The 15,467-nt window shown below is 38.6% G+C and overlaps 1 protein-coding gene across 5 annotated transcripts in view; it reads right to left on the reverse strand.

Annotated features, from left to right (window-relative positions):
- The window catches only part of COBLL1 (cordon-bleu WH2 repeat protein like 1), a 121,680-nt gene that overhangs the window by 11,381 nt on the left and 94,832 nt on the right, over positions 1-15,467 (reverse strand). For all 5 annotated transcript variants that reach the window (XM_073305654.1, XM_073305655.1, XM_073305656.1 and 2 more), the window contains 5 exons: positions 13,032-13,182; positions 12,474-12,548; positions 10,740-10,898; positions 3,105-3,363; positions 435-520 (listed from right to left, as the gene is read on the reverse strand). In XM_073305654.1, coding sequence (XP_073161755.1) covers positions 435-520; positions 3,105-3,363; positions 10,740-10,898; positions 12,474-12,548; positions 13,032-13,182 — 730 coding nt within the window. The remainder of the gene's footprint in view (positions 1-434; positions 521-3,104; positions 3,364-10,739; positions 10,899-12,473; positions 12,549-13,031; positions 13,183-15,467) is intronic.

Consider the following 15,467-nt stretch of genomic DNA (forward strand, 5'->3'; position numbering starts at 1 on the left):
GTGCTATTAAGCAATGTACTGGGAAATCTATGTCCTGAGTCACACTGCAGTTCAATTACAATCCGTGTGCTTTTGCAATGTAAAATAAAGGGTTTCTTTCTGTTTTGATTTTTTAAATTACAGCAACCACAGTGTCTTACTCATTCGGAAAGTGATTTCACAATGTCAGCCACAGATTGATGTCGTGAGACTCTGTAACCTAGGACTGGAACAATTTCTTCTATATTTGGAACAATTTTCAAGTATCAAGACACTACTGCATTTGAATGCATGTGCATAAGTAGCTTCTATTTGTATCAAATTTCTGTACTTCATAAAGTGGTTTTAGATGCTTTTGACTATGAAAGTTCTATTAACTTGGAAACAAAAATTCTTCTCAACTTTGGTTACAAGTATTTTTCTTATTTAGTAAAAAATTAGTCAGAATAACTCACCATAATTTTTGTTTGGATCCAATATTCCCAACTTCTTGTCATTTTCAAATGTAATTTGTGCACTGTCTATCTTACTGTGTGGGCCTCTGCAAAACACAGCACAGTACATTATTTATGCTAATATCACTCATTTCAGTAAACACACAGAAAAGATATATGAGAACTGGCAACGTTCTCCAAAGACAGATGGAGAAAAATAATCAAATCTTTCTGCCAAACACTGGAAAAATTCAACAGATATTATTAAAAAAAAATAAGAGGAAATGCTGCTATGATACTTTACACACCACAGTGCATATGCAGTTTCTGTTTAGTGCAACACTACGTGAATTTTTTTCAAAATTCTCTCCCCCAATTTATAGCCCCGAGTAACCTCTGCAAGTTGATGAGCACACAATTTCCAGTGAAACCACTCAAGAGGTGTTCAGGATCCCACAAGATCATGCTCAAAATGTTAATTCTTTTGTTGAGGGGTTTCAGAGTAGCAGCCGTGTTAGTCTGTATTCGCAAAAAGAAAAGGAGTACTAGTGGCACCTTAGAGGCTAACCAATTTATTTGAGCATAAGCTTCCGTGGAAGCTCACGAAAGCTTATGCTCAAATAAATTGGTTAGTCTCTAAGGTGCCACTAGTACTCCTTTTCTTTTGTTGAGGTAATTTTCTGGATGTTGTCCATCACATTGTACATACAGTATGTTGCTGCAAAAGGGAAAAAACTGAACTCCATACATGAATACCTTGCGATCATAAAACCACAGAAGTCTGAATTTGTGCAGTGCATAATTCTTTCTTAAAAAAGCACAGATAATATTTTCCTTACACTTTTGAGAACTATCCTAACATGAAGAACAAAAAAGAAATAGGAGCACGGCATATTACTATGCATGATATACATTTTGCAAGTATACATAATTCTTCTATGCTCAAAACAGAAGGCCCACAGGTTCACAGAACTAAGAGCAGACCTGGGAGCAGACCTCTAATACACAATAGACCAAACTGGCCCTCAATAGTCCTGGAAATTGGGGAGTTCAAGAAGTCCTAAAGCCACTTTGGCACTCCAATCTCCTAAGCTACACTAAGCAGAGCTTTGGTACAGCTGAGAATCAGGCATAACGTTTGTCCATGTAGAACACAAGTTTTTCTTCCTCTTACCAAAAGTAGTGGCAATGAGAAAACATGATATTTTGTTAGCTAACAAGAAAATTATATAGTGTAGAGGACAGAGTAGGGATTTCTGCAAGGCCCTCTTGGCCCCAGACTGACTAAAAAGAATGTGGAGATCAAAGTCAAAACTAGAATTGGTCAGGAATTTTTCAGCAAAAGTTTTTCCATCAGAAAATGCTGCTTTGTCAGAATCAAAATTTGTCATGGAAAAATACCAATTTCAATTAAACTTTCATCAGGACAGGATTCTCAGGTGCAGGATGGAATTTCTGGTCAGAAAGAGACCCATTCCAAAATACCCAAAAGCCTGGTTGTTACGCCACTCACCCGGGATGTGAGAGACCAAGGTTTCAGACCAGGAATTTAAACCTCTGTCATACACCAGGTGAGTAACTACCAGGCTACTGGCTCTTCTGGGTTGAGTCTCTCTCTATTTCTCCCTGTTTCCCCCCCCCCCCCCCCCCCAAAAACTGAAACAGGTCTTGGGTTCAATTTGATGTTCAAACAGAAACTTTTTGAAATCTTGAAAAGTTTAGTGGGATGGGAAAAACATGTCCTGCCCAGTTCTCATCAAAACTCCTCACAGTATTTTGGAGGTGACTGCATGCTACAAGTTCTCACAGATGTTCGCTCCAGTACAGTGTTAAAAAAAAAAAAAGCAGCTTTTTTCCCAATTTAAATTGGGCAGAATGGCCAACTTTCATCCCTTGGGGAACAGAGGAATAGTAGATTAAATGAATATTATGGAACTTCTCTAGCCCATCAGCTTTCATTTCCAGCAGGCACTACTTTATGTTAGAAGCCGGCTGAGTGAAGTAGTTTATTATACAGGCTGAAGAGCAAAGTCAGACACTGAGGAGGTATCGGAAAGGGAAAAAATTCTAAAGAAAACTGAGATATTTACATCTTTCCTAAGTAAAAGAAGAGAGAGAATTAGCAGTGTTCTCTGAGGATAGATGGATAAAACCTGTGCGTAAAAGACAAGAAAACACAACAATGAATAAAAAACAACTGAGAATTATGACCATAAAAGTGGAGAGCATTTATCCAGCGAAGGCCACTCTTCCTGTTCTCCCCAAAATTGTCAGCATAATATTGTAGCAGTCCCTTCTGTTGTGACAGCTAACTGTCCTGATTTCTAGTTTGCATACTTTTTTCAATGAAGGTGACTGTTGCTTAAATAATAATTAACAATGAAGGAACATTTTAATCTATTGTAATTTCTATTACTATGTGAAACCTGAACATAGCTGCCTTTTATTTATTAAGTGAGGAAAAGTGGCCCTAAACAGACTAGCCTGGAATGTTTATGTGGTTATGTTTTTAACCACATTTAACTATTGTGTAATGAACTTGTTATATTAGAAAAGAAAGGAAATGAGAGTTTAGACATATTAATCTCATGCCACTTTCTTATAAATCTCTATTCTGTTCTTTGCAATGAAAAAGCATTCATGATTTTGTTTATTTGTTCTCTCCCTTTCTTTCTTACAAAGAGTACTTACTTGCCATCTGTGCTCATATTTTCTTGTTTTTCTTCCTTGAAACTTTGAAAGTTATCTACAGAGCCACTGCCAGGAATTGAAGATGATGAAGCAGAATCATTTTTTTCAGTATCTAGTGGTACATCAGTAGAAATGAAGGAGGCAGAAACCTCTTGTGTCATAAGAGAGGTATCTGCACTTTCACTTTCCTCTTTGTGCTGTACATTCTTCTGTTCCTTTTCATTGATCTCCTCCAGGCTATATTCAGAGCAAATTCCAGCTGCACTCACAGAACAATCACCCAGAGTGTAAATATTAAGGGACAAAGCACATCTAAACATTTATAATTAGAGTAGTAAACTGAAAAAAAATTTCTGAAAAAAAAAAAAAATCACACAATACATTAAAGTCTGACTCAAAATTTAAATTTCTAGGGGATTTACAATATAGTTCTTTCCTATTTAATTCACCATATTTCTTTATATCTGTGAATGCTACAGAGAAGCTTAATTAGTTTAAAATAAGTATTGAATTATTTTTTAAATATCTGCAGTACTTAGCAATAAACATAGTACTAGAAAAATATCAATCTATGTTAATCAAATCTCTTATTTTTTTCTGATAAATCCATTTGTTATTCTCAAATTCAGCTTTAAATATATACATATAGCTTTAAAAATATACAACTTTTTAGATCAAAAGTAGTATGCCCAGAGGATTTAAGAACAGATAGAAGACCCAAACCTAGTCCCAATCATATCAGTGGGTGATTTGCCACTGATTGGCATGGGACCCACTGAAGAGTTATCAAAACTTAGCTGGAATACCTTGAATTTGTCAAAATGCAGCTTAAGAGTACTCTGATATTTAGCATATACGGTGGCTGCATATACTACAAACAGAATTCAACAAATATGTAATGTTACATGAAATGCATTTTAAAATGTAACAGTACTTCAATTAAAATGTAACTTAACTAAAATGTGTAACTATCAACTTTGACCAAATACCATATAAGACATAATAAAATTTTCAAGGGTAGGGTGCCTAAAGTTAGGCTCCTAAATAAGGCTGTGCAAATAACTAATTTCCCATTTGCTGGCAGTTATTAAAAATGGGAGAGGGCAGAAATTGTTTCAGATCAACTCCAAACTGATTTTTTTAAAAACATTTTGCAGTAAACCGAAAAGTCAGAATTGTTTCGTTTCGGGTCAAGCAAAAACCTTCATTTTGATTTTGGGCACTTTAATAAAGGAAATTGAAATTTGGAAATTAAGGCATAGGTTCACAAATCCATGGTGGCGTACCCCTTACACCCAATAGCCCAGTGCCCTAACCACCAGGCTATAGAGTTATTCGCACTGTCTCTTGCTGACCTGAAATATGTAGTATTTCATAGCTAGTGGAACAGTTTCAACTGGAGAAATGGAGGGACCCATTCCCAAATATTCTTGTGCTTAGGGCTCTCACCTAGAATGTGGGAGACCTTAGTTCAATTCCCTGCTCCAAAGTGAGTATCCTAACCAGCAGATGGCTGGGTGTGAGGGGAGCACCCGGCACTGCCACCATGTGAATCTAAGCTGGCATTTCCAAAATTTCTTTTTGCTGAAGCAATTCATGACACAACTTGGCTGACCTGAATCTGGATATTTCAGAAGAAAAAAAGTTTCACCCAAATGTTTTTGCCCAGTTCTACTCCTAAATTCAAGATTAGTCACCTAAATTTCCAGAGGTGCTAAATGCCCTATGGCCCATTGACTTCCTACCACAAATCTTTCTACAATTTGATGTCAATTAGTATTTTAAAAACATTAGTAAATAGACTTTACAATTAGCCTACCAGTTGTGTTGCTGCTCGTACTGATGTTTGTTATTCAAAAGATGTTAGGCTATACCTTGGAAATTTAGGAAAACACTTGTGGAATAATTATTGCAGAATAGTTATTTTTGGTATAACTCCCCCACGTGCACCTACCATGCATGCGCACACACATTTATTCCAGAAATAACTATTCCAACTATTTTGGAAAATGTACAACTATAGACAATCTCTAAATAAATGAAGGCTATAAGAATGGTGACAAAATAGCAGCTGGGAGCTAAGGGGGAAGTAACTAGTGATGGAAAAAGTGAATCACAAGGATCCTGGCACATGCCTTTCTTAAAGATTAGGGAGAAATCACAAATTGCCCTTTCTCAACTAGCAGACTTACAAAAACACAGGCTGGACAGCATGTTAGCTAGTATTATTACAGAATTGTGTAAAGACCGAGAAAAGTTCAAATCCAGAACAGCAGTTTAAATCATAGCCTGAAAGGATAAACTCAAAATTGGAAGCAGCAAAATTTTGAGTAGTGTTAAAGGTTTCAGTTAATCACATAAAATGGTCACTGCAGAATTAACTCAAATTGTGGTTAAAAACTAATCATGAAGGCCAGACAAGCACATTTTGCTATTCTATTCTATAGGATTTTATACTGTCTTCATCTCTGTAATACCAGAGGGTTTTCCAGTAGCTTGTTAGTCACATTGTTTAACTTCTGTCACATGTGGATTCTCCTCTCCCCAAAGAGAGAATGATGTATGAAGCGTAGCATTTTGTTTTGGTGGGGAATCTCTTTTGTTGGTGGCTTTTTTAAAAACAAAACAAAACATTGCTACGTGTTTATATTAAACAAGGTGAAAGAAGTTCTTCTTGCACATGGAGCAAAAAAGGTGGTAAGATTTGTGATGGGCCTCATTTCTAGTAGGAATTTGTTCCACAGTTTTGGGCCAGCCTCCAAGAAAGCGCTATTCAAGAGCACTCCTAAATTATAGACTGAACAGACCCAGTTTGTGGTGTGTACTTTAAAACAAAGGAGACCACACCATGAAAGCAAACTCAAGTGCTTTGCTCTGCCCATCAGCATGACACACACACCCATCTTTGCTCAGATTCAGTTTCAACTTTTTTTTTTTTTTTTTGGATCCATGAGCTGATCTCATCCAAGCACCGAGTCATCTTCGTAGTAGTAGAATAGCTGTACGTATGTGTGACAAAGTTCCTCCTCTGCCTTGGTGGGTCCTGAGCTTATTGGTGGATTTGCTTGCCTCCAAGATTCCCAGCGGCCCTCAGTTTGGCCACTTTTACTAGTGGCTCAAACCTGCTGTCCACTCAGCTAACCTCATCACTGGCCAGCATGGGGGAAATGGAGAACAATCCCCGCAATCTCTGTGTCCAACCTAGTGGGTCGGGAACAGGCCAGATCCCTTTCCAATTTAGACCTTCCCTTCAGGTGTTTCTCACAGACCAGGTCAACTCCTCCTGTGTCCGACAAGGAGTTGGGGGAATGGGGGGAACCCAGGCCCGCCCTCTACACCGAGTTGCAGCCCAGGGCCCTGTGGATAGCAGCTGTCTACAATGTTCCCTGTGTCAGCTGCCTGACAGCTACAACTCCCTAGACTACTTCCCCATGGCCTTCCCCCTTCTTTATCCTCACTGCAGGATCTTCCTCCTGAAGCCTGATCACACTTGAACTCTTCAGTCCTCCCGCAGCATGCCTTCTCACTCCCTGCTCCTTGTGTGCCTCCTTACTAACTGATGGGAGGTCCTTTTTAAACCAGGTGTCCTGATTAGCCTGCCTGCCATAATTGATTCTAGAAAGTTCTTAATTGGTTCCAGGTGTCTTGATTAGCTTGCCTGTCTTAACTGGTTCTAACAGGTTCCTGATTGCTCTAGGGCAGCCCCTGCTCTGGTCACTCAGGGAACAGGAAACTATTCATCCAGTGGCCAGTATATTTGCCTTCTACCAGACTCCTGTACCCCACTGGTCTGGGTCTGTCAAAATAGTAAATAATAAATAGAGCTGTGTCATCATGTTTTCACAGTTACACCCATACATTCCTGGTGGCTGAAGGATCAGTTCATGTTTTCTGACTTTGTTCCAAATGCCTGGTTTTCTAGGTTTAATTTTGATCTAAAATTGAAGCCACCTCTCTTCTTTTTAATGAAACTGTTTATGCACTGTGTGTATGCGGCACACACGCTATGTCTACACTATCAGCTATTTAGTGTGGATTCCTCTGCTGTACACATACCTGCAGTAGCTTGATGGGAGATAGTGAGAGTATAAAGAGCAATACAGGCACGGTAGCATGGGAAGCAGAAGCACGGCTGAGTCATGCGGAGTACGAACCCTCGGTTCCAAACCAGTGTGTACTCAGCACAGCTGTGTCTCCACTCTGCTGCCTGTGCTAGCAATGGTCTATTACAATTTATACCTGTGTTACTCTTGGGACAAGTATGTGTACATGTACAAAGTGTGTGCGTTTATACACACACACGTACGTACATACATGCACTAGGCATAAAAAAAATATATACTTTTTTTCCATCAAAGAGACTCAGAAAACCAACAAGATATTTAATATGTTATTCACCAGAGCAAACATTAGGCTATGATGTTTAAACAATGTTCCTTTCAAGCTATTAGCAGCCTATTGGGCTAAAAGGTACCTGAAGAGTTTTTAGTTGACAGATCAATGACCTTACAAAGTAAATCTCCTTTGGAGACACTCCAATCAAATGGGTCAATAAGAGTACCATTTAAATGGTATACAATAATAGTCTAACATCTCTTAGCGAGCTATTATGCTCCAAAGTGTCAGAGATTGAGAGTTACGTACTCTCATCATTCTCCAATTATAATCTATCACTCTTTTCAGTGCATTGGCTACTGACCTAATGGACCTCAGGTTCCTTGGAGACTTTACTGAGTGTTATGTCAATAAGATTCCTACAATTTTTTTAAATTAAATTTCACGAGTAGCAAACATACAATAATTGTTAATTAACATGCGTATAGATATTTTACTCTTCTTTCCTAAACCACAAGACTCTAATGGAACTATGCATATTAGGCTAGAAAAATGTTCAGAATGAAAACTAATACCATTATGGAGAGGAAGATACATCTTTTTGTGGTTTTACAACGCAAAAATCATTCTAATTATTTTTATTTTACATTTCTCTTCTAGTAGGTGTAATCCTTTAAAGCATTTTTCAGTCCAGAGTGGGCTTTTCATAGAGAACATAAACTTCTGAAAATAGCAGTTTATAATGGAAATGCTAGTATGTTTTAAACTATACAGTGCAGTGTCACTGTAATGAATAGCTAACAGAAGCACAAACACATTCTTTTACTTTCAGGAACAAAAAAAAAAAATTCCTTCAAGTGATCATTACATTGTGACCGGTATTATATGGTAAACCTATTATGCACTGCTACTTTATTGAATGAGTAAATAAATTTAAGCAGCAGCCATTTTATATGATACAACTCAGAATACACATTGAGTCAAAACCTTAACTGAAAAAGGACAACGCTCAAAGTATTAGTGTTTCAGAAACATTACACCAAATGGATGGAACTACACCTCTACCCCAATATAACGCAATCCTTGGGAGCCCAAAAAATCTTTTTGCGTTATAGGTGAAATGGCGTTGTATCGAACCTGCTTTGGCCTTGAGCATTTCCGTTATTAATCGTTACTTCCCGTCTCCTGACTGACCCCTCAGAACCCCCAACCCATCCAACCCCCCTGCTCCTTGTCCCCTGACTACCCCCTCCAGAGACCCCCCCACCCCTAACCACCCCTCCCAAGACCCCACCCCCATCTAAGCCCCCCCACAGCTCCTTGTCCCCGATCGCCACCTCCAGAGACCTCCCCGTCCCTAATCACCCCCAGGACCCAACCCCCTACCCAACCACCCTGCTCCCTGTCCTCTGACTGCCCCAACCCCATCCACACTCTGCCCCCTGACAGGCCCCCTGAGACTCCCACGCTCTATCCAACCCCCCCTACTCCCTGTCCCTGACCGTCCCCCAAGACCCTCTGCCTCTTATCCAACCCCTCGGTCCCGGCCAAGCAGCATGTCGGAGCCAGACACGCTGATCAGCAGGAGCACGCAGCCCCGCCCCCCAGAGTACTGCTTTACCGTGTTATAGACGAATTCATGTTATATCGGGTCATGTTATATTGGGGTAGAGGTGTATCGAGTTTCTGGAATTGTTAAAACTGTTCTCAAATTTACACTAATACAGTATTATTATTAATTTATGTAGTTACCAAAATGTGCTACATAATTTTCAGACAAACACTAAAATAGGAATAGATGAAATCTGTGTCCTGTTAGAAGCAAATCCTACCCCCCATATCAGGGCGACTAGCTGGGCTTCCCTCATGAGAACCACAGGCCATGGAACTGTAGCAGAGCTGCCTCTGTAGTACAGTGGCATCCACTTAGAAATTATTGACAAAAAAACTCCATCTTGCAGCTTCTCCAACATCTGGATGGATTTTAATGGGGCTTAAAAACAAAAACATGACATAGAAGGGCCAAAAGAAGCACCAATGGATGCTTCCCACTCAGCAGGCACAGTCCATATCTCAGTGCTCATACTGGGCCTGTTCCTAAGCCCACTGAAGTGAATTAGAGAGTCTTTCCATTGCCTTCAGTGGGCTTTGGATCAGGCCCACTCTTATACCTCTCTACAGCTTTTGACAGTCAACAGCAAGGTATTACTGACAGTGGAAAACACTCAGAGGAATTAGAAGGCCCTTCCACTCCCATGAAAGGTGTTTGCTTTCCCATTTATCTAAGTGATGCAAAGATTTGGGACCCTCATAAACTAAACTCTAAAGATTTCTAGGAAGTGACAATATCAACAAATACCTTCTTCCACCTTCACTTTCCTATAACATTTTGTTCCACCCTTATTTATAATGTTTTGGCCACGGTAATTCATGCATTCATCACCTCCAGTACAGATTACTGTAATTCACTGTATCTGGGGTTGAAGCTGGAAACAATGCAGAGGGCTCCAACATGTGCAGAAGACAGGAGCCTTAGCAGTGGAACAGGCAATCTTGATCACATCAGCTCTTTGCGCTGCATCCTCTATTAGCTCACAATCTGCTTCTACTGCCAATTCAAGACTGTGCGGCACCACTGGACAAGACCCATCTATCCAAGACCTGTGTAAACTGCTGATTCCTCTAGGGCAGTGTGATTAATAAAACCCAGAAAGAATGTGCGAGAGCTAGAGTGAAAGCATTCTTGTTCAACAAGGCTCGACTGTGGAATGAGCTGCTAGAAGAGATTAGGCTAGCATGTTGCAATTTTTTTTAAAAAAATTTCATCATCACTTGAAAGATATTTATATTTTACAAAAGTACATATGCCACAAGCAGAGCTTCCTAGAACCTAAGAAGAACGAAGAACAGACTATTCTATAAAGCTGACAGATCTAATTCACCCATGCAGCACTCAGATACTACAGTGATGGGAAATGAAGAAAATCCTACATAGATCAAAACCCCTAAGATAGAAGCATATTACAGCTAAAGAAATAAGTCCGAGACACCTGACTTAATTCTTCATTTTAGAACTGAATTGTCTCATCTGTAACTGGAAACAAATTTAACAGGGAGAAAATTAAATATTTATACATGCTATCTACAAAGAAAAGTTTATGGTATGGTATAATTACAACTGATTTTTGTTCCCTACAGTGGCTCTAGAAGTAGTGAAAACTTCAACACCACATGCGTTGTATATTGGTATACTGTAAATTATCTATCCAAAATATCCTACAGAAAGATATTACAACCTACATTTAGAAGGCATTTCAGATGCATCAGGACAGCCAGTGTTACCAGAAAGGTTACTTTCATCTGTCAGTTGCTGGACAGTGTTTTGTTCAAGATTGGCTGCATCTAAGCAATGAGAGGCACATGATGGCACTGTGGCTCTGGTTACATCAACTTTATCGCCTAAAAAGCAGTTTAGGAATAAGAAGATTAATTAGTTTGATGTAATCTGCAAATTAAACAAAATAAAATTAGAATGACAGCAAACAAAAATGTAGCTAAACAAATTTCAAAGCAAATTAGTTATTTTTAAAGGAACTTTAGCAAATTATTTGTGAAGTTGAGCCTCCAGTAATACTCCAATTGTAATTCTCTTTTTATAACAACTACAATTTATACTTGTTTAAATACACTTATCCTCAAGCTAAATTTTCAGTATGTCCTTAAGGCAGACTCCTTTTCTGCACCCATGGTTTTTCAGATGCCAAAAAACTCTTAGGTACAACTTAGGCCACCAAGACTTTTAGTACCTAACGTATCTAGTGTACACATAATTTATTCAGAAGTCTGAGTTACCTAAACTTCACCTGCAATTACTTGCTCACACAATTTGAGTTAAAAATTAGAGGCAGTGTCCAAACGATCTGGTCCATGATTTGCAAGACATCTTATTTGCCTGAGTAAGTTTTTTGCTAAGAATTTTACTGCTCTCCTTATTACCCTTTAGCATGTAGGCACAATATAATGGTATGTGACCTATGTACATGTCTGCAACCATATTTCCTCAGGGTGTGATCTCAGATCACAAAACAAACAGGGACAGAGTCTAGTGAGCACTTGTGATTCAATTAATTACAAGTTACAGGTTTTTCATTCATCCACAGAACTACTCACATCACAACTTTCGTCCAAGTTGGTAACTTGTTCGTGACACAGCTGGCTTTAAATATTGTTTGTATCCAAATACAGTATGGGTTCTTCTAGGTTGGAAACTGAGTTTCCCCCTTGCCAAAGGCCTAAGATAACACATGGGTCTCTGTATAACTGGTGTGGCACACTAATGCTTTGCAGTCTAAATGGAACTCCCTAACCAGACCCATATAACCAGTTTAGCTCATCCTCCTGCTTATAGTTATCTGTACAGTAGAAAATCTCAAAGTGCAGAGCCTCTTATACTGCTAATGACACTCCATGTATGTGTCCTTAAGACATTTTATCCTCTGTTGAAACACAGAGAGCAATTTTCCTAGAATGCACTGATACAAAAACATAGGCAACGTGGTAGTTATGGTCATATAAGCAAGAATGATACTTGGTTATGTTTGGGGTTGGGTGGGGAAAGGGAAGTGAAGCGATGTATGGACATGACTCAACTGTGTCGTGTGCATCTGGGTCAGACGGTGGTGTTCTTTTTTAAAAACTATTTCATTAATGTCTAAATATTCTAGAATACCCAGTAGGTATCTCTTTTTAAAATGTAACACATAGTAACGAATACAAACATCAGGTATTTGTTACTATATCATACAAAAGTAAAACTTTTGTACTTTAGAAAGCCATATAAATACTTACAGGATTGGTGTGGGGAAAAAAACAAAAGTATCCAGGGGAAATCTCAAATTTAAATGATAGTTTAAGACAAATAAAATAATGGGCCTGAAACATCTGCAGCATGACATTTTTACTATTTCTCTTTATTACCAGGCTTTTATTATGACTGTTCTTGACTATGTTTTAATAATATCTGGGAAGAACTACCTGTTGGAAACAGTACTTCTGCATCTCTTTCTTCCACAATATTTTCTACAGGATTTGATTCTGCAAACTCTGATGCTGAAACAAAGAAAAGAAAATGTTAACAGACATCTTTCTTTTTAAATGCAATCTTTTATTTCTTTTACACCGATATAAATATGAAACAGAATTTCTAACTTTGACCTTACAGATTAGTGTGTTTCTAAGGAATGAAGTGCTTTCGTCTTGCTGATTAAAGCTTGTTACAACCACACCTACAGTACGGTCAATTCCATGGTCTACACACACACACACCCCCACCCCCGTGCATTTCAACTGTTACAATATTACGGACCTTGAAATAGAACTGAAGTTTGATCCATGACATTTTCCTCTAACATTGTACTGTTTTCATCTGTCTTTTTACCTAAACATATTCCTAAATAAAAAGTGTTTGACATGTATGCATAGTTTTACTTAAAGTTCAATCAATAGGGTGACATTTCTTTAACATTAATATTTAGCCTAGGTACAGTATTAACAACTTTCCATTTCTGCCTAGTTAAAAAGTAAAAATATTACCAGTTCTTTTACTGTTGTCACTTTGGTCTTGTGGTATTCTAGAGGGTGGGGAGGGCGCTTTGCGCTTAGTCCTTCTCAAAGAGGAGTTAACAGATGATGTGCCACTGAGCTGCAGAGAACCTGTTCTCACTATTCCTAGTCTCAACTGACCCTAAGGGGGGGAAAAATGAACAAGTATATTCAAAGAAACTCAAGAAAAGTCTGATTATTGTACTCCAAAAGTGATATTTATAATTTATACCTGAGATAACACAACAATCCTCATCCACTATTAACCAAAATTCAAATAACTTGTTAAGTTTGTAATAGTTTCTCTGAGCAATACTTTTAAACTATTCCCAAGGGGGGAAAATAATCAGAAATGGTGGAGCAGGAAGTAAGGGGAATTATATCTTGTAGAGTGCTGGATATTCAAAAATGTATCACAACAGTGACGGTACACAAAATTGGTTGTCATAAATGTTATGAAGAGAGTAACCTGGAATCTCTCACGCTTTTAAAAAAAGCCCATTTCAGAAAACTCTGATGGGGAATATTCCTAAATATGTTGTAATATGGTGTAAATATGGAAGTATAACAACAAAATTTTAACAAATATTCTAACAAAAATAGGGATTTAGCTCTCTTTGCCAGTGTGTACACAATATGAAAGCATCACAATACGCAAAGGTATAGGGCATCTGAGGAGAACTTTTTAGTTTATACATTATGTTGCTATGGCAGTCCTGTATGCATTTTAAAAAAAACTATTCAGTCTTCTTATCACTAGTTCAGCATCTCAAAAGATAGTTGCCATAATTTTGCCTGCCACTGTAACAGCTATTAGCCTGATACTGAAGTAACCTTGTAGTTCCACATCTCAGAGTGATTACTTTCAGGATCCCAGTGATAAAGAAATATGTTTCATCCCTGGTCACAGATGCCCATTCCTGTAGCAATTTTGATCACTGTCACTTGTCTATTTGACAGCATAATAAAATCCAGCAATGACATTCATTTTATGGTAGTAGAATCTACACTTGAGCCAGACCTGGGGGTCATCTTCAAAGGACTTTTGTTTGTGCTTCAATTAAGCAGCCCACTTCATAAAGTGGAATATGAAGGAACAGCACTGGAATAAACAGGCTCACAAATCTCTCTTTTACTGATCATCCCTCCATAATTTAAGAACCCATTGACAGCAGAACTCTTGACCTTGTCAATACCCATGGAGTAAGATACCTTTCATTTATCAAGCTACCACCGAATAACGATTGTGTCTTAAAATAAGATGATATTTGTTCAAAAAATAGGATTTAATGCCAACTTCAAATAAGTTTGTCATGGTACTATACACATGTAAATTTTTTATTTGATAAATGTTGTTTAAAAAGAGGCTTAGTGAATATCTTTAGGGGAAAATATGGGGCAAAGTTTGCTTCAGTATGCATGTGACACTGTTGTGTGTGACACTGTTGACTGCTATTAAAGGACATCCTAACAAGATGGTGATTATTGACATATTAGGACAGTGCCACTTAGCTATTCACATGAAACAGCACAAGGTTCTCAGGTTGCCCTGAGAACAAAATGGGTTAGTCTTACACGGCATACCCCCACTAGATGTCAGTTACAAAGAGGACAGTAATCAATTGCTTTCCACGTCTATCAAGGAGAAGACAAAAAGTAACAGGCTTAATCCACCGCAAGGAAAATTTAGGCTAGATATTAGCAAAAACTCTCTCACTAGGTTGCAGAACCTACGTCACTGGAGATTTTAAAGAACACGTTAGACGAACATCTGTCAGGAATGGTCTAGACATACACAGTCCTACCTCAACACAAGGAGGTAAATTAAATAACCTCTTGAGGTCCCTTCTAACCCTAAATTACTATGATTCTATACGCAGCTTTAAGAAATTATATAATGGGATGTGATACTGAGGATGGATAGGGCCTTCTAGGCAAATCAGCCTAGCAGGCAGCTGGATTTTGTGAAATATGATTAGTATGCATGGAAACGAGGCCAAATAGGAGAGCATTCTGGAACAAATTCTGCTCTCATTTCCACCCATGTAAATCTGGTTTTAAGGGAAATTTCTTAACTGGAGTTCTTCGAGATGTGGAGCCTATCTATAGTCCACTGTGGGTACACATGTGCTCCATGCACCTGAGACCAGAAGAAACCTACATGCAATGTCTGTTGGTCTGTGCCAGCGCCCTTGCTCTCCTCATGTTCTGTAACTAGGGTATAAATGGCAGTGCAGAGCAACCGCCACTCCAGTTCCTTCTCTCTCATGAATCCAATTATGATCGTGAGCAGAGGGGAAGGAGGACTGGTAGCAGAATACATATAGGGACCACACATCTAGAAGAACTCCAGTTACTATAAGGTAAGTAACTTCACTTTCTTCTTCGAATGCTGGTCCCTGAGTGTATTTCACTGTGGGCGACTGA

Source organism: Lepidochelys kempii, chromosome 11, assembly GCF_965140265.1.
Source record: "Lepidochelys kempii isolate rLepKem1 chromosome 11, rLepKem1.hap2, whole genome shotgun sequence".
NCBI classification, from domain to species: Eukaryota; Metazoa; Chordata; order Testudines; family Cheloniidae; genus Lepidochelys; species Lepidochelys kempii.